This window comes from Rhinolophus sinicus, linkage group LG10, assembly GCF_036562045.2.
Source record: "Rhinolophus sinicus isolate RSC01 linkage group LG10, ASM3656204v1, whole genome shotgun sequence".
Classification (NCBI taxonomy): domain Eukaryota; kingdom Metazoa; phylum Chordata; class Mammalia; order Chiroptera; family Rhinolophidae; genus Rhinolophus; species Rhinolophus sinicus.
The window spans coordinates 81,611,708-81,635,541 of NC_133759.1; the positions used below are offsets into that span (position 1 = coordinate 81,611,708).

A 23,834-nucleotide genomic window follows, 5' to 3' on the forward strand; every position below is an offset into this window, starting at 1 on the left:
CCCTCTATCAGTTAGACTCCTTGCAACTCTGAACAACTGACTTGTATTTTTGTAACTCAATTTTCTCATCCATAAAATGGGGTTAATTTCACTTTTCTCCTACTTGCCTCCCAGGCTTAACTAGGTAGCCTTCTTGGGAAAGATCCTATAAGTTTAAAAGTCTACTATTGCCTAATTAAAGTGTATCTTAACGGTGTATTGAAAAGAAACTTCAAAATAAAATATACTCAGTTAAGTAAGTTGGGACAGTGATTAAGTTTTCCTAAATCACAGATTGACTCCTCTGACACTTTTTAAATGATAAAGATGGTGAAGGCAGTTTTCGATTTATTTTGCAGCCGATAATTTTTAACTGATCCACCTTCTATGTTCACAGTCTTGCAGGATGGAGATGTGACAGAAATATAAAGCGAGGAAAAAAGTTACCGTGCACCAAAATCTTGTCAAACTTGGTAAGATTTCAAGACAACTCTTAAACGGCATTTTATAGTTCTGCATTTCACCTTTGCATAATTTATGAAAATTAACTCGTCCCTTTTACTTTCTCCCTGTCAGCCCAAGGGCGCATCAATAATATTTATCAGGGTTTTGTCCTTAGTCGCAGTCCCTCAAAGGGGCCCAGTTTCACCTACACTGCGTGGGAGGCTGGGCAGCAACCCCACGTTTCCTGTCAAGGATTCCTGGGGCTAGAGCCTGAACGTGGTCTAGCCACTTTCTTCTTTATGCTAATTATGCCCTTCTAGCCCCTCTCGACAGACGTCTGAAGGCCAAGGTGAGACCTTCCCGGGAGATGAAAAGCCTATTGCCTCCTGATATGCTGGCGGAACGAGGGCGGGAGAGAGGAGCGGGGAACGGGGGAGAGGGGAGGGTTAGTGTGACGCGGCGGTAACGGCAACGACAACGACGCTAAGGGCCCTAAATTGGAGCTGACGCAGGCCCTACAGGGTCCTATCCCCGCCTGAGCTTGACTTTGGCCTTCAAGGCCCAAGGAGGGATAAGTCCTCCAGGGGCCGCTACCGGCTGCGGGTGGAGGAAGTGCGCGCTAAGAGGGCTGCAGGCAGCCCCCTCCTCAGACGCGCCTCAAGGCCTGGGCCGCTGGCTGTTGACGCGCCAACGGCGGAGAGGACGCGCGCACGCGCGAGATGGGGGCGGAGGGAGCGCGCTCGGCGGCCGCCGCCGCGGCAACTGAAACGGAGGGACGCGAGGGCGGAGGGCGCGAGCCACGGAGGGAGGGTGGGGGGGAAAATGGTGGGTAGCGCTGAGCGCGCGCTGACGTCGCCCGGAGTCACGCACGGAGCGCCGGGTTACGCGCCGACGTCTGGCTGCCACGACTTGCCGTCTGCGGCGGCGACGGTGGCGGCGAGCGGATCCCGCAGGGGAAGGAGGAGGAGGAGGGAGAGCCAAGGGGGCTGTGAGTGAGCGGGAGAAGCAGGGGGTGAGCGGGGCTTGCCCGCGGGAGGGAGAACGAGCGAGAGCCGAGCCAGCCATCGGAGCCGCCTCCTCCTCCTCCCCTCGGCGTCCCGCCCCCGCCTGCCAGCCCGCCCTCCTCCCTCTTCAGCCAGCAGAGCCCGAGTGAGGCGCAGCTCGGCTCGCGCCGCTGTCCAGGACAGGTGTGCGCGCGCGCGCCCTCCTCCCCTCCCCCCTTCCTGGCGCCTACCCAGCGCGCGCCCTCCCTCACCTGCGGCAGGACAGCGCCCGCCCGCCCGGGTAAGCCCCTCGCGACCTTCCTTGCTGCCACTGCCACAGCTTCAGGTGCCGCCCACCCCGTCCCCTCTAATTGCTCTCTTACGCCCCAGGAGTAATTACTGTATCGTTGTAGACATCCCCGCACTCCCTCCGGGGACCCTGGCAGTGCAGCAACGCCCCCCCACCCCGTAGCGCACGAACAGACGAACTCCCTCCCACCTCCAAATAAGAACAAAATCACACGCCCCTTAAAAAAAAAAAAAAAGGTAATTCTACCTCCGCAGGCGCTGGAGACCACCAGTGGTGCCGTTTGCTTAGCAATCCTTAAGCTTCATTTCCCCTGGCCACCTTCACCAGGGGCCTGGGACAGTGCGCCAAACGTGGCCGACACTCCCTGCACAGCAACCCTGGCAGGAGGGGCGAGGAAGGAGGATTCTAGACTCCACTACCAACCCCTTCTCTTCTGTGTTCAACCCCCCGCCCCTCCCGCAATGCATATACCCGCCCAGGATGCTTTGTAAAAATAAAAAATAATACATTGATGCTGACATCGCAGATGAAGCCAGGCCCAAGGATGGGTGGCCTGGACAAGGCATTTTTGCCGCCCCACAGAGCTAGGTCAGCTCAACAGCCTCCTCTGCCTTTGTCCGGGGGCAAAAGGAATGGATGCGAAGCTAGATGGGGCTTCCCGTTAAGCGATAGTGGGCCCCAGAGGGGGCTGAAATGTCTGTAGGAGAAGGGACCCCCCACAAATACATCTGCTTTGAGCCTGAACTTGGATTTAAAAAAGGCCCAAGAGTCCGACTGGGGCAACTTTTTTTGGTTCGTTGCTGTCTGCCCCTGAATAAATGCCACATTCATTTCCGCTGTCTCTGCGGGACCCCCTTGAGGGTTCTAATTTTCGTTCTTATCTGGACCCTTTAACGTTTCTGTCGGGCCGGGCGCTTTTGGACAGCTTTTTGCAGCGGCGTCTATGTTTGTGTCCTGTGTCCTTGGAAGGGAGGTCCCAGTGTTTTACAATAGGCTGAATTTGGTTTGACATCTTTTGGTAGACTATCAGAGGAGAAAAGGAATTTTTTGATGACTTCAAGACCCCCACTGTTCCCCACCCAAACTGACGTTTACGAATTGCGGCTTTGAAAATTAGAGTGTTGACTCGAGTGTGGAGAGAGTTGCTGATTTCATTCCTTTGGGTACTAGTAAAACCATTTAAGTATCAGCCGGAAGAGAAAGAACTATTGACATTTGCATCGGTTCGCTTTGGACCTTTGGGGTACATAAAATGTCGGGTTTTCTGAATCTTTTATTGAATTTAGAATGTGTACTACGTTTATTTAACTCTTCTACAAATGCTTAAAATGAAAACATTTTGTGAAACGCGAGGATTCTATCACATGGATTATTCTCTTCAGATTTTAAATGTTTAATTCATATCTTTAACCCTAAACATTAAAATAGCATTGAGGAAGCATAATTGAAAAGATTAGGTGAGCTATAGAAAGGGGATACGCTGTTTAAAAAATGATTTGTGAAATACTATTACTATTAGTCTTTGTTGTTGTTGTTAAATGTTAAGATTTACTTGAGAGTTTCCCTTAATTTTCCTGGTAGATAGCCATGAGAAGAAAGGGGTAATTCCTCCACTTTGAACAATTGCAGTACTGCATTCCAGTTAGTTTTAATGATTTGGATATTGAAGATAATTGTCTATCTAGTTTAAGACAAGCATTTAACCTAAGCAGCACTAGAAAACACAAGTTCTAATGTTCTTGCTTCTCTTTTATTTTGGAAATCTGCGATTTTGTGAAATGTTATCAGCATATTGTTTCTGTTGGGAACACTATAATCAAAAGGGTTTATTATTACCCAGAGGTAGATTCCCTCTCTCCAAGATTATTTTATAAATGTGTGTGTTAATTTTTACTTTTAAAAACCAAAGCTGAATTAGATTGTTTCAGAATCACCTGTAGTTCAGGCTGAGGAAAATTGAGGCGTTTTTCCTTCTTGTTCTGGCTAATGTCTGTTTCACTTGCGAACAATTTTTTGTTGGTAAGAGCTTGTTAAAGACATAGAGATAATGGGATTAAAAATAAAGCAATATCTGTTCTCTTCAAATTGTGTGTGTAGTGTTAATAAAAGAGCACAAGAAATCTAGAGACATTTATCATGTTTAAAAATGTAAGCAAACTTTGAGGAGAAAGGGAATATTTTATTTTTCATTAATACGGATATTTTGCTGCATATTAATATTTTTCGTTTTCTCTTCGTGTTTTCTACATTGTATTGAAATTTTACATTTAATTTTACAACTGTTTGTTTTAAAATAATATATTCAAACAGCTAGACACTAGAACTGGCATTTCATTTACCAGGTTAGTGTATTGTTTAGGTAGTTAACAAACGGTTAGAAGTTATTTTAAATCCACAAATTTTCTAATGGATTTTCAATGTTAGGATGCAAATCTAACTTTGAAATTCTATTTAGTGTTCTAAACTTTTTGTTTTAAGACTTTCTCTGAGTCAATATTCATTCTTCTCAGGCTCTTGTATTCTATAGTCTAGGGAAATCTGCCTTTCACCCCCGCTCCCAGTCTGACGAAAAGCCCAGATTTACAGACTTATCCTGAAATTAACTCTCTTGTTTAACAATGTACTAAATGTTCAATTTATAATTGGATTATTTTGGAAAAGGTATTATTAGCCTTGTTTGCTTTTTAGATACATTTAAAAAGTAGGGGAGAGTCTGGTATATAATGGCAGAAATTTTATACATATATAATAAATAGCATGAAATAAGTAAGTACATCTTTATATAGAGATCCAGGTCTCTCGTTTGCTGATTTGAGCTTAAAATTCCCAGTTTAAGTGTGATACTTAACTTGTGTTTTGTCTAGAAACTTCATCAGTTGCCTCTGTACTGGGGAACTAAGAACTCGGTTCCTGGTGACACTTTTTCCAGAAAAATCGGCATTCCCAAACTAAAACCGCTTCAGAACCCCTGGACATAATCATTTGGGACAGAGTGCAAGAAATTTAGACTCCAATGTTGGTCCTAGAAAGCGGGCAGTTTAAAGCCCTAGTTTTCTGTCCTGGGGGAAGCGATCATTAGCAAGGAAGAATGGCAGGGACAAGCAGGCGCGTGCCCCCACATCGCAATCCCATTGGCCTTGTGGCTGCTTTGAGCTCTCCTGAGGGGGCAGAGGCTTGGTTCGGCGCAAGGTAAACCCTTGAGGAAGAGCAGCGGCTTTTCTAGATCGGGCTTCACCAGATCTTAGCCTCATCTTACAAGTGGGACCGTAATACCATGCCGGGTTCTGTGCGGAGACCCTGCTACTCAGCCTTTGCGTCCCTGTTTAGGGCCAGGGTCTATCCAGGGTCCTGATCGCCACTGCGCGAGCCTGGAGGAGCCGCCGCTTCTTTTACACATGTATTTTTTGTGTGATGGGAAGTGCGCCAATAGTTCCTAAGTCTCCTTACCGACAGAGTTGGGGACAGGGGAAGGAGTGCAGAACAATCAGCACGGAAAGGGTACTACGCGGTACTGGAGGATGCCCCCAAACTAAAGGGAAGTTCTTTATGGAGCCCAAAGCCGGATTTCTATCTCTGAGTGGGCCTTCCCTTCAGGGAGTCATTTCGGGGACCACTGGACAGGTGGGTGGTTATGGAGTTGGCTCACAGGACTACTCTAGTTTGCTCTGTGGTAGCCAGCGTGCTTTGCCATGATTCTTCCTCTTTAACGGGAGGAGCAAACGTCAGCCCTGTGCTGAAGTAGCTAATGCTGGGTAGAATGGGGTCCTTGCTAAGAGAAAAAGGAAGCTATGACTACTTAGCAGGCAGGTTTGCCCAGAATGTGAAGGGATGTATTAGGAGGCTTTAAGGGCCCGGGTATTGACAAGGCTTATGCCCTGGACTGGTCTGGGTTTCTTGATCACTAGTCCTCTCTTTACTCCTCTCTTTTCCAGGAAGCTTGGGCAACCATGTACTCAACTGTCTCTGGGGCTAAGAGTGAGGGAGGCAAGTATCCTTACTTTGGAGGGTGGGGGGTGAAGGATGTTCAATAGGAATGGAACCTGTAGATGGGATAGGCATACTCTTCTCAGGACATAGGCAGCAATCCATGCTTGAGAAAATCAGGAATTGGGCTGTAAGGTCTGTATCCTCTGAGTACCCTGCAGAAGGTGATGGGGACAGTGTAGGGGCATTGGCAGGGGGTCCCTTGGAGATAGGCCTTAGCTTTCCCACAGTTGCTAGAACTGCAGACTGCAGTGAGGGAGTATGAGCATTTGCTACATATCTGTGAGAGGGAAAATAGGCCCTAGATTATGCCTCAAATCTAGGAAAAGAGGTATCAATCATTTCTGGGACCAGAGACACCCCCTTTAGCTGTCACTATCCAAAGACTCATTGGTTAATTAATGGTCAGTAACCTAGCTGTCCGCCTAAAAACCAGCGATCATTTAATGTTTTACTTTTTAAGAGGTGGGGGCTCTCTTTGACACTTAAGAGTTTCTGGAAGGAGGGGTAACAGGGACGAGTGAACCTGCGTTAATGAATCCCGTAAGGAACTGCGTTTCCCAGGAAATTCCTGGCATTTTTAGCTTGTGAATATCCTAAAGCCTGCTTGGTTTTCTCCTCCATTCTGGGTCCTTCCAGAGAGGAAGAAGAGTGGGCTAGGGGCTGAAGGCTCGGCAGGGCCTGGTTCATCCGCAGAGCTGGCCGGCTACCCAGGCTGGGCTCAGCCCTGAGCAGGGTGCCCCCCTTCCCCAAATCTCGGAAGGAGGAGGGGGAGGCAAGCAGGCAGTCTTGGTCCCAAAGGAGGCTGGTTGAAGGTTTTTGGGTGAGTGTGGGGTTTCTTTTTGATTGTTGTTTGGGGGGGGAGGGCAGAGCCAATGGGAATAAGCACTGCGGGCACCCCGGCCCTAGTGCGGCTGCTGTCCTCTGCTCAGCTCCCCCCCGCCGGTGAGTGAGCCCGCCCGACTGTGCGGGGCTGCGGTTGGGGGGAGGGGGGAGCGGGATCATCTGAGGCCAGAGCCGCTGCGCGGGGAGGGGGAGCGGCGGGAGCGAGGGGAGGGACGGGCTAGGTGTCTGCTGCTCCGCGCCACTGCTGCCGGCGCCCCGACCTCATCCCCGGCAGCCCCTTCTGCAGCTAAGGGTTACTGCCGCACCACCTCTCTTCCTCACCCCGCCTCTGCGGCCAGGGCTCTGCGGTAGGAGACAGCCCAGGCGGGTGTGGGCCGGTCTGGGTTTGGGTCTAGGTCTAGCTGGGGCCCACAGGGGAGGGGGTGGCTGTGACTCGGTTTCCCTCTCTGCAGCGTGCTCAGCTGCGCTGCGCAGGCCCCTGCCTCCACATGCTTTGGGGTCACTGGAAAGCAGAGCTCAGGCCCGCTCCCTGTGCTTAGTGTGGCAGTCCTCTTCTTACCCCTAGTACCCCAACTCCCCGGGCCGAGGCCGCCCAGGGTCTGGCCAACAGCGACAGCCACAGTGGTGGTGGCGGCAGCAGCTGCGACGCGGCGCGTCCTGGCCCCCCCCCCCCCAAGCCAGGGGTGTGGGGTGAGGGCCGGGGGTGGGCGCCGCCTGGTGGGCGGGTGGACGGGGGCTGGCAGCGGGGAAGGGGCGCGGGTCACGTGCCTGCGGGCGGGTGGGCGCGTACAGTAGGGCGCCCTGCTACTGTACTGGGGAGTCAGTGCCCTGTTACCGGGTCTCGTCTGTCTCGTCTCTCCCGCAGATCTCGCGAGAGTGGCTGACTGGCTGTGGGGGTTGCGGCGGCAGCAGGCGGAGCCGGGGAGGGAAAGCAGCGGCGGCTGAGGCGACTGAGGCGGCGGCGGGCGGAGCGGCAGGCGGCGGCGGCGCGGCGGCGGAGCGCAGCATCATGGCGGACCGAGACAGCGGCAGCGAGCAGGGTGGTGCAGCGCTGGGCTCGGGCGGCTCCCTGGGGCACCCGGGCTCAGGCTCGGGCTCCGGCGGGGGCGGTGGTGGCGGCGGGGGCGGCGGCAGTGGCGGCGGCGGTGGCGGGGCCCCGGGGGGGCTGCAGCACGAGACGCAGGAGCTGGCCTCCAAGCGGGTGGACATCCAGAACAAGCGCTTCTACCTGGACGTGAAGCAGAACGCCAAGGGCCGCTTCCTGAAGATCGCTGAGGTGGGCGCGGGCGGCAACAAGAGCCGCCTCACTCTCTCTATGTCAGTGGCCGTGGAGTTCCGCGACTACCTGGGAGACTTCATCGAGCACTACGCGCAGCTGGGCCCCAGCCAGCCGCCCGACCTGGCCCAGGCGCAGGACGAGCCGCGCCGGGCGCTCAAAAGCGAGTTCCTGGTGCGCGAGAACCGCAAGTACTACATGGATCTCAAGGAGAACCAGCGTGGCCGCTTCCTGCGCATCCGCCAGACGGTCAACCGGGGGCCCGGCCTGGGCTCCACGCAGGGCCAGACCATTGCGCTGCCCGCACAGGGGCTCATCGAGTTCCGCGACGCTCTGGCCAAGCTCATCGACGACTACGGAGTGGAGGAGGAGCCGGCCGAGCTGCCCGAGGGCACCTCCTTGACTGTGGACAACAAGCGCTTCTTCTTCGATGTGGGCTCCAACAAGTACGGCGTGTTTATGCGAGTGAGCGAGGTGAAGCCCACCTACCGCAACTCCATCACCGTGCCCTACAAGGTGTGGGCCAAGTTCGGACACACCTTCTGCAAGTACTCGGAGGAGATGAAGAAGATTCAAGAGAAGCAGAGGGAGAAGCGGGCTGCCTGTGAGCAGCTCCACCAGCAACAGCAGCAACAGCAGGAGGAGACCGCCGCTGCCACCCTGCTGCTGCAGGGTGAGGAAGAAGGGGAAGAAGATTGATCAAACTGAATGGAAAATACCTACACACACATGCATACGCACACACATACACACACACACAGCCACACACAGAGGAAATATACTGTAAAGAAAGAGAAAATAAAAAGTTAAAAAGTAAAAAAAAAAAAAAAAACTTAACTCCAAGGGAGCACCACCCACAGAACCTCCACCAACTGACAGTTTCTCTTCTTGACTTGCCACCCATCGCTGGATGTTGTCCACTTTATCCACCATATAAAACAGTAAGCAGCTGCTAAAACAAAAAACAAAAAAAATACAAAAAGTAATAACATTATATGAACTGTGTTTCCTACTTGATTAAAAAATATAAAGAACTGAGTGTTTATTTCCCTAATTAACCAAGAACTTTTGTACACGTTTAAGCTATTATTATTAAAGTGTTTGCAAAATGGTCAAGATTATAATATTGCTGAATTATATAAAAGTCCTTTTCATGTTGAGCTAACATTTGACTTTAGCACAAAAAAGAGATATTTTAGAACACGTAAAATAATATTTTTAGTTTTTCTCATTTTGTTACCAAATTTCAAACCTTACATGGAGGTTATTATAGTATATTTGACACCCTATATACCTGTGATTAGAGATGTGTATATATATGAGGGCTAGGCATGCTGTGTGTCTGAGCTTTGTCTAAATGTTATGCAGAAGTTTGTAGAGTTAAAGGTACGTAGGTTTAATTCATGCAAGGTAAACAATAAGTGCTCTCTTTTATACAATATGCATTGCATCTGGACCTTAAACATATAAAAATGGTCAGTGAAACTTCTGTGAACATGAAGAAATTATTAAAAAAGGCATTTAAATGAAATTTGCTAAGTTGTGATTTTTATGGTTGGAACCAAAGTTATTCAAATAGCAAAAGGAAAAAGAAAGAGAGAAAAAGGAAATCTCCCATAATATTTTTCTGCATCTGTTTGCTTTGACTGAGTAGGCGTTTTGTCATTATTGTGTATATGAGATGTACTTGTATCGTTCATAATATATTTTTTTTATTATGTGTAGAAAGATTTTAAGAACTTAACTAACGTGCAGCAATTTCCAGTGAACCTGTACTTGGACATCAGGTAGTGAGTCTATTTGTGGTCACTAGCACTGTCTCCTAAACTTGTAAGAGGTCTGAAGCTATCCTTTGATTTTTGCCAGTGCTTTTAACTTATGTAGACCTGTTAAAAAGCAGAGCAACACAATTATAGTTATCCTACTGAGCCATGGATTCTGAGTTTCATTTTAAAAGAGAAAGCCAAGTTAAGCTGGTGGATGTAAAGGATTTCCATGTAGCTGTGGTGCTAGTTATTACTGGCTACATTATATGCTAAGTGTATTTGTGTTCCCCAAGTGTTCAAGCCGCCTATTAAAAGTATATTCTATAATTCATATTTTCAAGGTGTAGGGTATGGAAATGCAAAGCTTAGGAGAGCACTTTACCAAGCAGGTGTCCTCCAAACTGAAATTGTTTATAACGATAGTCTTTTACAGGTTTTCATTTAAAGATGTTTGTGTGCTTTTAATTGACAACTAACTTCTTGCTGCTGTATAGTAAAATATTAATATATTTTTATCATTAAACTGCTGCATGACTATCATCTTTGAGTGAAGATAAAATGTTATAAAAAAGATGCCTTAAACAGTACATTTTGGTTTGGAATTCTGTAGAAAGTATTTTGGTTAAAAAAAAAGGATCTTGTCTGACAGAGTTCTGGGGATGGAATTGTTTCTTGGCAAATCCAGCTATATAGATCTAACTGCTGTATGTAGGAGACACCACCTGTAGGAGCTGGAAGGTGTCAGTGCTGCTCACATTGTAAAGCATTGGCCTAGGAAGGTGAAACAGTTGTCTTTTTTGAAGGATTTTTTTTTCTTTCTGCTGGTTCTTTGGGTTTGATTTGATATTTTTAAGCTCCCTGGTTGAGTGTGTTGTCTTTGTTTTTGAGATCTACTGTATGTGTCGAGTAACAAGCTATTTCCATTGTACTGTGCATTTTCCCATTAAATTGTTTGCTTTTAATATTCATACAATGTTAAATATGAGGTGACCGTACAATAGTTAGGAGTTTCTTTACTTACAAAATCACTGGAAATGATTAAATTGCTTTTCCCCTTCCCCCAAGGTGCATTTTTCTTATTTCCATATAGTAAAGTTGAGCTTTTACAGTGCATAATGTGACATTTGGAATGCTTATCAACTGCATGTAAACATTAATAACCTGCACTTTTTTGTCTTAAGGTTTGTTGAGCTATTTTGTTCACTGTACTTTAACTGTGATATGGAAAAGACTGCATTCTCTGTGCTGTTACTAGTTAGGAAAGAGAATTGCTTTGATTTTGTCTCTTGTTTACTATAGCTTCTTAAAGTTAAGCCTTGTACTACAGGTTGTTGGAGTACTCCTAGATCAGTGTTTCATAGTAGCCAGCAATAAGTAGTGCAAGTCAACAAAAACACAGCAAACTTAGGCAAAGTGTCCTTTCTTTGAGATGCGAGTTCTTTCATGAGGTTTTCTTTAGGGTCAGAGTTACCTAAAGTGAAGCCTTTCTTATCTATAGACTTCAGATTCTGCTTGGAATCCTACCGGATCAAGAAGCACATGTATTGTGCAATTGTCTTTACACTATAACAGTTAAACACAATCTTACTAAGATTTTGAAACCATTGTCTGATTTATGGTCAGTGGGTTTAAAAAGAAATCCATGTGCAGATCTTTTAAGACGTAAGAGATGACCATAGAAAAGACTAAGTGACTGTAAAGATGCTCTGTTTTGCATCTCACTTTACCTCCCAAGCACCCTCCCTACCTTCCCCTCTCCCTTTTCCTGTTTCATCCTTTCCCGACCTTTTGCCCCCAGGTGCTCGGTACTTTACCAAGGTTCTATATCTCAGTGTTTTATGTTGGAGTTTTTCCTTGTTTTTATTTTACTAGTTGGTAAACCCTGTTTGTGCTGAAACAAAAAAGGAAATGGTTGGTATATTTGACCATATGTGTTATTCAAAGAAGACAGTATGATCAAATGTGCCAAAAACAAGCAAACAAAACTTAATTCCTGAGAAGTATGCCTTATTTTTAATGATCTGCTTTGTCTTACAATTAAGGTTAAACTATTATTTGCCTAAGTATAAAAGAAAACTTGAAATGCATTGCAATATTGACGTTCTTTAAAATGAGAGACACTGTCAAGTAATTTAATCTAGAGATCAGCCACCAGATTTAAAATGTCCATATATATGTGTGTGTGTTTGGTGGTGGTGGTGGTGGTGGTGTTTTTTTTTTCTCTTTTAAATCACCAAATCTTTTTTAAGCTACTTTTTATTTGTGCCTCCTATTTATCATGCTGATGTTAGAAGCAACAGTCATCCAGCCACAGAGGGAGCTCAAGTTAACTAACCAGAACTGTAGAAATCATTATACATGCCTTTGACAACAAAGGAAGTTTATAAGAAAAGCCATGTCGGCTTTTCCTCCACTAGATACAGATTGGAGGTAGATGAATATTTGCCAAATGGGAAAAAAAAAAGAAAAAAAAACACAGAAAAAAAAAAAACAATGCAAGTCAGGAAAGACAGATTTTTCCAGCTTCTCAAAAGCCATGGAGAGTAGAAACCAAAACCAACAGGGAAAATAAAAAACCTTGAAAGTCTCACTTTCTAGTTGTCCCATGCAGGGGTTGAAATTTGAGTCAAAGTGGAAAAATATATCAATGTTGTTTTTAGGTCTTCACATCTGGAGATGGGTAACTATTCCAATTTGATTTTTCAGGTAACGGAGAAAGCTGCTAGTAATTTTAACCCCTGCCTCAAGGAGACAGATAATTTCATTTGGGAGCAAATACTTATTGCCTTGAAAAATAGCACTGTAATAGCCTATGATAATTAGTTGTAGAATAACCTTTATCCCTTTTAAACTATGCAAATTATTAAATAAGTGTAAATTAGGACTCAATTAAAGATAGTTGATTATATTGCAATCAGATGGCATTCACAAACTTAACTGGAGCATATACAGATAAAATCTATTAGTCAAGAGTTTTGTATGCTAAAAGAAAAATATAATTTAGCTACCTATTCTAAAAATGGTGAATATTATTAATATTGTATAATAGGACTGGGAAGACTGCCTCCTTTTTTGAAGAGAGAGAGATTAAGGATTTTTATAATTGTTTTTCATCAAATTTTAATATTTTTGTCAAATTTTTAGGTATTTAATTTGTAAAACAGTTTGCTTTGTACTGGCATACAGAATATAGGGTATTGATTTTAAACTTTTGAAGCCAAGTGATCAAGTACATTTGTAATAAAAGTCAATGGATCTATATCAGTTGTACTCACTGTTTTCATTTCTTATTATAGAAATGCTATACTCTTCTGCAGGAAAACTAAATTTGGGTGGAAGGGAGGGAAAAAAATAAGTCCGTTGATAATGAGAATCTGGGTGGGTACGATGGCCCAAGCACTTTACACAATCTTTAAGTCAGTTAAGATTTGGTATATTTAAAAAGACGCTTATGTCAATTTTTTTCTTCCAGTTTTTTTTTTTTTTTAATGGAACTTGATGTTTGTGGGGGTTATCTCATTCACTGTTACTGTTCTTTAACATTTTGCATTTGGCACTGTTCAAACTTTCTAAACTAACACGTTTCTTTTGTGACACTTTGGATTATCTGCCAGCCATGGTGACCCCACCATGGTGACCCCACCATGGGCGTGATTATTTTTATCTCCCTCAAATGGTTTACCCTCTCTTCTTCAGTTTTCCCACTCACTTTTTTGTACTGCTTACACACGCACACACACACACATACACACACATTTCCAGATGATTTTAGAATGGGGATCTGAAATTGTTTGCTTTGGTGGCTTTCATAGCCCCACAATTCACTTTATTATACATGTGAACATATTTTAAAGATTTTTTCCCCCCCAAAAAAAGAGAGATACCAAATCTAATGACTTTTCCCCTTTTCAGAGTCTTTTCAATATTAGAATGAGATCCCACTTTCTATGTAAAAGGATGCTAAGACAAGGGAATCTTTAGCAACTTAGGTTTGGAACAATTGGTGATAACTCTGAGTATAACATTTATAATTGATTATCCCCTCAATTTGAATATCTTAATAATTTGGAGATATATATACTTCTCCATGAGAGTGGACTGAATAGGGAAGAGAATTTATTGGAATTGCTTAATTCACTGAAATTGTTTGTGCAAAGTTATCAAAGTTGAACCATTTTTAAATCAGACATTATATATTATATTTTTGGGGTTTTTTTCATTGCAAGTTAACCATATAGGCCATTCATAATAAAGTGCACTATAAAACTAAAGTGATCACTGCTATTAAAATTATTGTTTTCACAGAGCAGCATTAATTACTATAGAGAATTTAGAGTATATTTTTAAGAACAGCTTATTTTAATAATTGAGGAGTTACTGATCCTAAAACAAAACCTAAATTTAAGGCCTTGGCCATTTGACAGGCTCTTTTTAAACATAAACTTAATTATCATGGGCTAAGTGAAAATTATCCAAACTAGAATTAGCACGAGTCAGGTAGAATTTCATGATGCAAGAACAACCAGATGAAAAGTGAAAGATATGATTGGTTTCAAGCCAACAGTTTCAACTGTTAAACTACTAAGTTTTGATGTTGAATGGTGTAGGCCAATTTTTGTCTTTGGGAAAGTTGAGTTAGTATGGCAAACTACTTGTTAAAAACATTTTTCTTAGAAAACAATTTCATAGCTACTCATTTGTTTTTATTTTGTCCCCATATTACGTTTGGTATTTATTTTTTATTTTCCCTGATGTTCTTTGCTTTTGTGGAAAATTGTCTTGTTTGATAGGTGGAAACGTGGTGGTGATACTCTGTGTAAAATAAAATGACTTCTTATAGACCAGAAATATTTTACTCATTTTGGAATCACAGGATTTTTGTGTTTTCACAAATACATACTTTGTTTCGATGATTAGTAATTTGTTTATTAATTAATTTTTTGTAGCATTTCATGGGAAAAATTTAAGCTAAAGAGTTTAATTTTCTTGATTTAGGATGTGACTTTAATAATTCAAGAGGCTTCCAAGTTCAAGGACAAACCTTTATATTCTAGAATTTTGAGAATGTGGAAATACTCTTGTTAGCATGTGTTTTGGCCTAAATTAGATTAATGCAGAAGAATCCTAAGAGGACTTAAGAAAAGATGTCCTTATTATGAAGTGGCAAATTTATGGGACAGGTGATTTATATATTCACCTCGACTTAGTCAACCAGTGATGGTCATCAGCTAATGAATTGAGTCAAACTCCCTTTCAACTGGAGTGGATTGGCAATTTCCAGTGCAGGTAGTTGTTAGTGGCGTTTGACCTACCTCCCTGCCATGTACATCTGGCATTTTTTTCCCATCCTCCTTTTTCTTTGTTTCTCTTTCTTTGTTCTTTTCCTTGCCATAAACCTGTCAGTGGCAATCCCTTTGCCCCCTTAAAAAGGAAGTAAAGAAATTGCTGACTCCTGCCTTAGACCATAGCTAACTGACCCCAGAAAGATTTCTGTATTATGAGGTAATCGGGCAGTTTTTCTGGCTGTTGTTTTCCCCACAGTCTTAAGTTGGCAGTTTAAAGGTCATCAAAATTGTTAAGAAAATTTGTGAACTGAAGAGAGTAAGAAGTATGTGTATTTTAGGTAAGTTACTGGGGGTTGAGACTTACTGGTTTGGAAATTGTAGAGCAGAAAGGGGAGATGTGTTAGTGCATGGGAGTGTGGGGTACATAAGGGAGTGGTTTAGAGGTAAAGTGGGAGAAATTTTTGTTGGAGGTAGGAAAAGATACTAAGGTGGAGTCTTAAATGAGTGTTTGCTGAGGACAATGAAGTTGATTTTCATAAGGAAGTTTCAATGAAGCCAGAGAAAAACGGGTCTTTTGTTTGTTATGAGAAAACTGTTGGTTTGTACCTAGATGATATGATGATGCATGATACAAATCTGTTTTCAGGTTTAGGGTGTTTTTCTGGGCAAATTAAGTAGCACAATTGTAGAATGGCAACTTTTCTGGTCAAGGCAAGTTGGTGCTGGGGACTTAACTATTTTGAAAGAGAGAAGAAAATGTCAAACTTTTCCACAGTTACAATTTTTATCAGAAATATATATCATATGTACTATCTATTCTCCTTAGCTCATGTTACAATGTAGCTTACCTTTACTTTTCAAAATGGTTCTGAGATCAAAATCATTTGATTTTATAGTCCACAAAGATCCATATTATACCTTGCTTTTACAGAACCTTGAGCCTTTGGTCCACATAAATTTCTTAGAAGAGGGCAATAAACCAGATAAAAACACTTAATTGCAATTTTGGGTTATCTTTTATTTCTTTTACATTTGCAATCCTAGCAACCATTTAATACTGTGGACCTTATGAGACCCTAAGAATACTATATTTCTGAAATTAGACAACATATCCCAACCCCCCTGTAAAACTTGAGTTTCTGTTTGTTTTCCCACTTTCTCTATAACTTTAAAATTATAGAATTCCCAAGAGTTCCATGATGGAAGCTGTTAATAATGTAATTTAGTATATATATATCTTGGAAGTTCTTATGCCCTTTGAGGCTGAATTTATTGTGTTTAGATTTCTGTTCCCAGTATCCCAGGAGCATTTTAAATTATTTAAGATAAAAAATGGCTATAATATTTTTTAAGTTACATAATTCAAGTATATTTGGATTAACTGTTGTTTTCTAGTTTAGTATGGACTTATTCTCAAGTGATTTTGACAGATTACTTGTATGTTTCATTTTACCCAAATCTATATACGTTAGTGATAAAATCCCTTTAACAATAGCTAAAAAAAGGTTTTGATTTTGTATTTGGAAGGTAATTTTTTTTGTCAAATTCATTAACAATAGCAGAATTGTTTTTTATTATAACTTATGTTGTAGAGTTGACAATATGATGTTCACATTTTATTGTGTGTCAGATTTGAAATTATAATAGTTACAAAGTATAACTTGGTTAAGTCAGGCCAGGGCCTTCTTAAATAGCCCCCCTCCCATAGGAATTGTTTAAAAAGAAGCAAATTCCCAAACCTGTGTCAAGAACCAGTGATTTAAATGTCTTTGAAAGGCTTCCTTGAGTCTCGTCAATGGAGATAAATGATAGCCCATTTCCATGCTGCATAGTTGTTAGGGTTTATAAAGTCAACATGTAAAAGTGCAGAAGCAGGAAAACCTGTAAAATTGCCTATAAAATTTCTAGTTTTAATTATTTGCACTATTTACCTTTGCACTTGAGTTTTTGAACGTTAAGACTAGTCACTTTCACTTTTGTTTCTAGTCTTTTTAAATTTCTTAGAGTTATGTTTTCAATATCCCACCCAAAGCAAAGCTTATATGCAATTAAATATGCTTTATAAGTCTGAGAAAATATTTCTTAGTGTTAGCTATGTAGAACAAAAATTTGTTTTGATAAAATTTTTAATATGGACCTTTATTTGCCAATAAAATCCTTTGTAAGTGTGAGCTTTATTGAACTATTTGAACAGACAAAGTGAAAGCTTAGGATAGGAATATATATGTGTGTGTGTGTGTGTGTGTGTGTGTGTGTATATATGTATACACACACACACACATATTCATAATGATGTCTTCAAGATCCAACTTCCGTCCTGAGATGGGCTGGTTTGGAGTAATTTGTTTTCACTGAAGTCAATGAGATTTTGAGTCTAGTTGAGTATTGGCTTAAAAATCTGAAAGTGAAGTGGGTGGCAAGTGGCAGCTCCCTCTTTCATGTAGTTTTCCATAATGCTCATAGAGTTTCCTCATGGTCTATGTGATATAACTGGTACTGAAATAATTATATTAAATGAATATTCCTTTTAGGAATACATGGTTGACTCATTTTTTGAGGGGGGGAGGGTGGCAAGGGATAAGAGACTTTATTTTAACTAGAGGCAGTCTTATAACCACAAAATGTGCTCTAGAAAGAATACAACAAAAAGTGTACCTGTGAACATATTTTTTGTCTAAGTGAGATTGTGCAGCACAGTTAGGTTCAGAATTTAAAAAAAAAAAAAAGGTTAATAGTTTTGTCAATAGAAAAGAAATGTGTTTTGGCTAAAATTATTTTTTGTAAGTTATTTATCTCATTTTATAATCCCTTTCCAATAGCCATTTAGGCGCTTCATACTTAAAACCAACAAGTGAACGGCCTGTCTTCAGATCTGGTTTATTTTTGGAATGCTTGAGTATGTTTCTGGATGGATGGGGGGTGGGGGGCAGGGGGTAGTGTTTTAATTATTGACATGCTTTTTTCAGCATGTTTTGCTAGTCATTCTGGATCTTATGTTTGAAAATTGTGTTGAAAATTCAGTGATGTGTTTGAAATGAGAAGGTCTTCTATGACATAGTGTGAATGTGGCTGGACTCTATTGTGGAACCTTGTAGCTTTGTTTTTAATTTGGGTCGAAAGTTAAATTTTTATTATTCAGATTTTAGGTTTACCAGTGGAATTGTGCCCGGTAGTTGTCTAAATATGGACCAATTTTGGGAAATGAAGGTTGACAGATGTGTAACTGACTCTAGGTAATCCTTTACTCAAAATAGTAAATTAAAGGCTTACATCGTAAGAGTTGTCTTAAATTTTATGTTGTCAAATCTTTAAATGTAGATGATGATCAGCACTTTATCTATGAATTTCCTTTGGGAAAAGAGAAAAATTTAGTCTCCAAACCTTTTCTCGGAGACTAAATTTATCATATATGGAAAATGAAAAAAATTTAGAAGGTAGCTTTGATTATTTTTTAATGGAGTTTAATAAGCTTAATCAATTATTTTTCCCAGTTTGAAGCACTTATTTCCCAAATGTGAATAAAGGGAAAAGATCAACAATGTGGCCCTCCCTCCTTTTTTTTGAGGCCATTTTTAGTTTTCTGTCCCCATTTCCCAATCCTGTTATAAAATGAATTACGGGTATCCCTCTAAGTCTCTGTAACCCCTTTTTGGAGTCACAGATACCTTTGATAATCTGATGAAAGTGATGGACCCTCTCCCCAGGACAAAAATGCACATACACAGATAATTTTGCATACAACCTCAGGGGCATCACACATCTTCTGAAACCCAAGTTAAGGATCTCTGCTCTAAGTAAACTCTATAGAGAAAATTTTAATGCAATTAATTGATAAAATTAGGAATTAGCTATTGACCTAAAACATTTCAGGTTGGAATTATTGTTAGATGGTGGCCCCTACTAGCAAAATGTGACATTGCAACCAGCTTTGTTAGACATTGTAACATCCAGACAGAAAGAAAAAAGAAGCAAAGTTCTGAGAGCTGTTTATAAGGAGTCAGGGCATCTCTAGACATGGGAGCCATTCCTGGTTCAAGGCAGGGGTCAGGGTGCCTGACAGTTTCTACTAGCAGGGTCGAGTCTGATAAACTACAATGCTCAGGATGCCATGGGGTTAGCCATTATCTTAACCCCTTTCTCACCAAAAGATTTTAGTTTTGTCTACTGGGAAACAAGATGTCACTAGGGAAAAAAAAAAAGTTTGCCTTATAACTTTGCTGGAACACATCAGTTTGGTGATGTATGGGACACCAGTGTTATTTTTGAGAAGGTGCATAAAACCAAAGTAAATTATTCTCTATGTAGAACATTATTTACTAGTAACATTTGTTTGGATGTATTAGCTTTGACAATTTTTACCAGTAAATATTGGTCTTATTTAAAACTGGGAATCCAGTTTATAAATAGGATAGTTGGTATATCTATCCTTTCCCCCATGTAAAGAATAGTTTAAAGATTTATGCATACTTTTTACTTTTCTCTCTTGATGCCGTGGATTGTGATGGGTGGGTTGGGGGGAGACCTTTGAGTCAACAACTGACAAGATGTCTTCTCCAAATTTAAAAATTGAGAAGCAGCACTTTAAGTCTAACTCTATACCATTTTAGTGCATGTATTAGTTTTATTAATGATTTTTGGTGCATGCCTTTGGGCTTATTCAAAAGTGTACAATAGGAAAGTGTATTTCCTTTCTTAGAAAGGAGATGTTTTTCTACTTTGCAACATGTGATTACAAAAATCTTCCTCTGTGGGAAGATTAACCATGTATTGAACTACTGAAAAGTATATATTTTTAGATATACAGAAGGAATCTACATGGAGCAGCATTCAGACCTATATAGAAGCCATGGCATTCTGTATAGGACCAAAAAGGAAGTAACATTAAACACTTAAACAGACTTTGTTGGGTAGAAATACCTTTAGATCTTGCATTGACTTCAAAAAAGAAAACGCCACAGAAGTTTGCCAAAAACTTTTGTTGTTTGAATTTTCTCTGTCAGTGTATTTAGCCCAAATACAACAGCTTTGGGTTTATACATACGTTAAGAATCAAAAAAAACAAAGCTAACTAAATAGATCAGTCTGGTTCTCCAATCCAGCTTGATTGAAATAAGTAAACTAATCACTTGCAACATGAAAAACTGTCCAACTCCTCTAAGGTTTTGACAAAATGACCTTGGCTGATGTGGGAAGACTCCCACTTTGATTTCTGACCTGGCAGTGAAGATTCATGCTTCACCTGATTTCAAACCTGACAGTGTCTGTTTAAGGAGCTATGGTACAGTTTGCTAATTCAATCCCAGATACCTGTTGATTACCTGTGAGATCTAGAGTCCAAAGTAGCCAGCAGCCGTAACCCTGAGTGCTCTGTGCCCATCAGATCTCTTAAAGTAAGCAGAGTTGGGACAGGTCACAGCTCAGATGAGTGCCCTCAGGTGCTGTGGACAGCCCCAGCCTCAAGAATTGTATCTGCTTTCTTGGGAGTCATCACTGAACTAATGTCCCACATGGTGTTACTTACTGTAGTTGCTCTCTCTTGGAGGAGGCCCAGAGCACACATCCTAATTGCTTGAGGTACTCAGAGAGGGGGTGCTAACTCTGATGCCCTGGCCAAATTCCAGTTTAGGGACGTGGGTCTTCTTACCATTCTAATTGGAAATGTGCATCGCGTCCCATTTTCCCAGACCAACCTAGTCTGTTTTTTTGCCCCAGTCCCAAGTCTCTAAGATGCTGGTGTGTATTATATGGGCCAAGTTCATGCCTTATCCTAGTTGCACAAGAGTTTAGGAATGAGTGAGCTTGGTGTGGTGTCAAAGTGCTCTGTAGTTGGAGGGTAAACTCTTGTGATGCTTTGAGGATGAAATCGGTCCTCTTTTAGCATAAGTTCGGGAATGTGCACTGGCCGGAGGCTTCCAGCCATGAGGTGTGAGCTGAAATCTACTTTCCCTCTTTTCTTATAGCATGTTGAGAAAATCTGTTGGGTTTTCAGTAGTCAGGGAAGGCCGGAGTTCTGCAGCTTTAATCTGGGTAACTGAGGCTGGTTTGAGCAAGACTTTGGTTAATTAACTGGGTTCTCAGATGCCACAGACTCCGTGAAAAGTCACCATTATTTTCAATGGTTGTGATAGAATTTCCCCCAGTAGCCATTATTTTAAGATTATATTGCAGAGTTGCTTTATTTGAGCTTTTCGTGTATACACAATCCCAAACTGGAAGAAATTTAAAAAAAAAATAAAAAGGAATCCTGCTGTGAAAGGTATATATTACTCTAGATTTTTCTTACTGTAAATATTGTAAGATTGTAATACTGTCGATATTTTATTAACCAACAAATGTTAATCTATGTGAACTCAGACTTATTTTAAATGTGCTTCTTATTTACTGTGTGTGGTCCCTGTTGCTGACAGTATTAAGTTATATTCTGATGTAAGATTAACTTTATTAAAGAATGTAAACATTAATGTTTCCTTATGGGAAAACAAATAAAGTATAAAGAAGACAATTCTTTTCATTAAAATATACTGTGTATTTACACTTGCTAGACCCAGCACCACTTATAAATTTAGTACACTGTTCAGAATTTTAGTTAACACAGCTGACATGGTTGTGCTCTGTTTGAAAGTCTAAAAGTAGGTGTTGTTGGAATATAAACAGTTTGTATTTGTCTGCTGTGAATCATAATCTTGAAGTTTCTAACCAAGTTTGTAAAATTTTTATAGTAAAACATTTTAATGACAATTTAAAAATTTATCTTCTCTAAAGAATGGTCAAAACAATATCCTTTCAGAAATAGAATGTTCTTTAATATCTTTCCAAAATGACTTTGGTTAAATGGACCAGATATGTATTAATTAAAATCTAGGACAAAGTTGTGATATTCTTTGAGTTTACAAGTTAATCCTTATTGGAGATGTGCCAATTATACAGTAGAATATCATTAATTTGCACTGTTTGGGGACCCCATTAAGAATGCTGAATTTTGCCAACTAAGAAGTAAGCAAATGCAATTTAAAAAGTAAATTTGAGCATTCTGTATTAAATATGTGCAGTTATTATCACATGAAGAAGCGCAGTGTGTCAGGCTGTAATATAACCATACTTGCTGTCATGTTCTCCCATCTCAGTGCTGGGAACTCACCATGTGGAAACCAAGCAAATGTGTTGTGCATCAGCCGGCTTGAGTTTGTTCAATATCAAAGCTGAAACTAGCGAGGTCTGCTGTACTGCTTATTGAAGTATTGTGATTCTTTTAGGCATTGATTCTTACAAAATATATACTGTAACAGTATACTTTGTACAGATTTAAATTTTATTTGAAAAAAATGAAATAAAGTAGGCAAAAAAATAAAGATGTTTATTTTTCATGTGACTATACAAACAGATCAGTCTTTTGTTTCAGTGCCTTTGGGGGGGGGTCTGGTTGTTCTTGTTTTTTTGTTTTGTTTTGTTTTTTAAAATTTTTTATAGATGGAAACCATTTTTAAAACTCAGTAGCATGTATACTTGCCTGATCATTAATTGGCTGCAAGTGTTAAGTGTGCGCTCTCGCCCTGGAAAACGATTTTCTTTTTTATTTTAAAGCAAATATGTTTAGTTTTAAAGATTTTATGTGAATGGCTTCCCTATCTCGCTTTTTGAGTCAGTTTTGAAAACTCTGATGGTGTGACAGTTAACTTAGCTATCACAGTTGAAGAGAAAGAAAAGTTTCCCCATAGATCATGCCTCTTTCCCATGGAAGGTTTTTGTTTTCTGTCAGTTTAAATTTAAAGTTGGTTTTCGGTAGTAGAAGGGTTACAAGAGAGGATATGATAAAAGAGAATCCTCTGCAGAAAATAGAGGTTGTACTTGAAAATAAGATCCTTTCAAAATTGCTTTTGTCGTGAGTGGAGTGATAGACAGTAAATGAAGTTTCCAATAAAATGTGGCACAGAAGTGATCCTTCAGAATAGTTTTAATGGGACCTTCTCATAGCAGATTGGATTAGCTAACCAAGAAGAACCATCCCAGTTTGGGCCTCTAATTCAAAAATCAGTGGAGACCTCAGGTGTATGATATTTTCCTCGGCCTTCAGAAGTGGAGTTGGAAATTTTATTTGTGGCTTTCCCCTCATTTTATCCTTTCTGGTGCCCTCACCTTTAGGCTGGATATGGGAAGGCTTCGAACAAGTAGTTGCAGGAACAAGGTTCTTGCAAAAATCACACTATTTAAAAAATTTTAATGTTATTTAAATGTGTATGGCAATAGTCATAGTCTAAAAACTGCTGCATAGCCATTGAAGTGTCTCAAGTTCACCGTATCACAGTTCCAGGCTTCCCTGGGTGAATCCCAATCAACTTGTTGTTATTATTTTGTTGTTGTTTTTTCCCTGCTAAAATGCCCCTCCTTTGTACAGAACAGCAGACTAGCTGTTGGACTACAGCTAGCCACAACTAGCTGTTGGACTAGCTTCCACATCTGACAACTACCAACTCCAATAAAAATAATGCAGAAACTTTGCTATTATATATAAAAACTTAAAGCTGAGGGTGCCACTGTTTGGGAGAGGTAGGTGAGGTGCTAGGAAACTCTAGTTTTCCCTGTGTTCTTCAATGCCTCTGATTTGGGGGTGGGGCGCAAATGACAGGTGGGTGCTTCCTGAAGAGGAGATCAGAGATTCCCCTTTTTCCTCAAAGTGGGATCAGAGGCCTCTTTGGTACAGGGGCTTGTGGTGGACACTCTAGCCATCATTTGTAGTAGTAAGTACAGGAAGTGAAAAGCCAGAAGCGAGGCCCCTTTTAACTGTCCCTTGGCCTTAATCTTTTGAAGACTCCACATGGGACTGTGATTAAATATACCCTGTGATCATTTGGGAGAGCAAGAGGTGAAGTGTTATTGCAGGGCTGCAGGGGAACATCCCAGACTTGGAATAGGTCTGCACTATAGGGCAAGGCTTGCAAGGCCACGGGGACCCCTTAAGAAAGG

General features: G+C 41.3%; 1 protein-coding gene and 1 long non-coding RNA gene across 5 annotated transcripts in view; both read left to right on the forward strand.

Annotated features, from left to right (window-relative positions):
- Positions 1 to 750: 750 nt before the first annotated feature.
- Positions 751 to 23,834, forward strand: part of LOC109451789 (transcriptional activator protein Pur-alpha) — a 37,465-nt gene continuing 14,381 nt past the window's right edge. The window contains exons 1-2 of one of the 4 annotated variants that reach the window (XR_012489799.1): positions 751 to 772; positions 7,412 to 22,242. This is a non-coding gene — a long non-coding RNA (transcriptional activator protein Pur-alpha). Of the gene's footprint in view, positions 773 to 1,219; positions 1,708 to 6,747; positions 6,894 to 7,411; positions 22,243 to 23,834 lie in introns of those variants that run through there. The other 3 variants (XR_012489797.1, XR_012489798.1, XR_002138027.2) reach the window with 3 other exon arrangements.
- IGIP (IgA inducing protein) lies at positions 21,915 to 22,242 on the forward strand. Its single transcript, XM_074313631.1, has one exon. The coding sequence runs from the start codon at positions 21,915 to 21,917 to the stop codon at positions 22,074 to 22,076; it is 162 nt and encodes a 53-aa protein (XP_074169732.1). The 3' UTR covers positions 22,077 to 22,242.

Excerpts from the sequence above, each read along its gene's own strand:
- IGIP (XM_074313631.1), top strand. The coding sequence starts at position 21,915 with ATGTGCAGTTATTATCACATGAAGAAGCGCAGTGTGTCAGGCTGTAAT.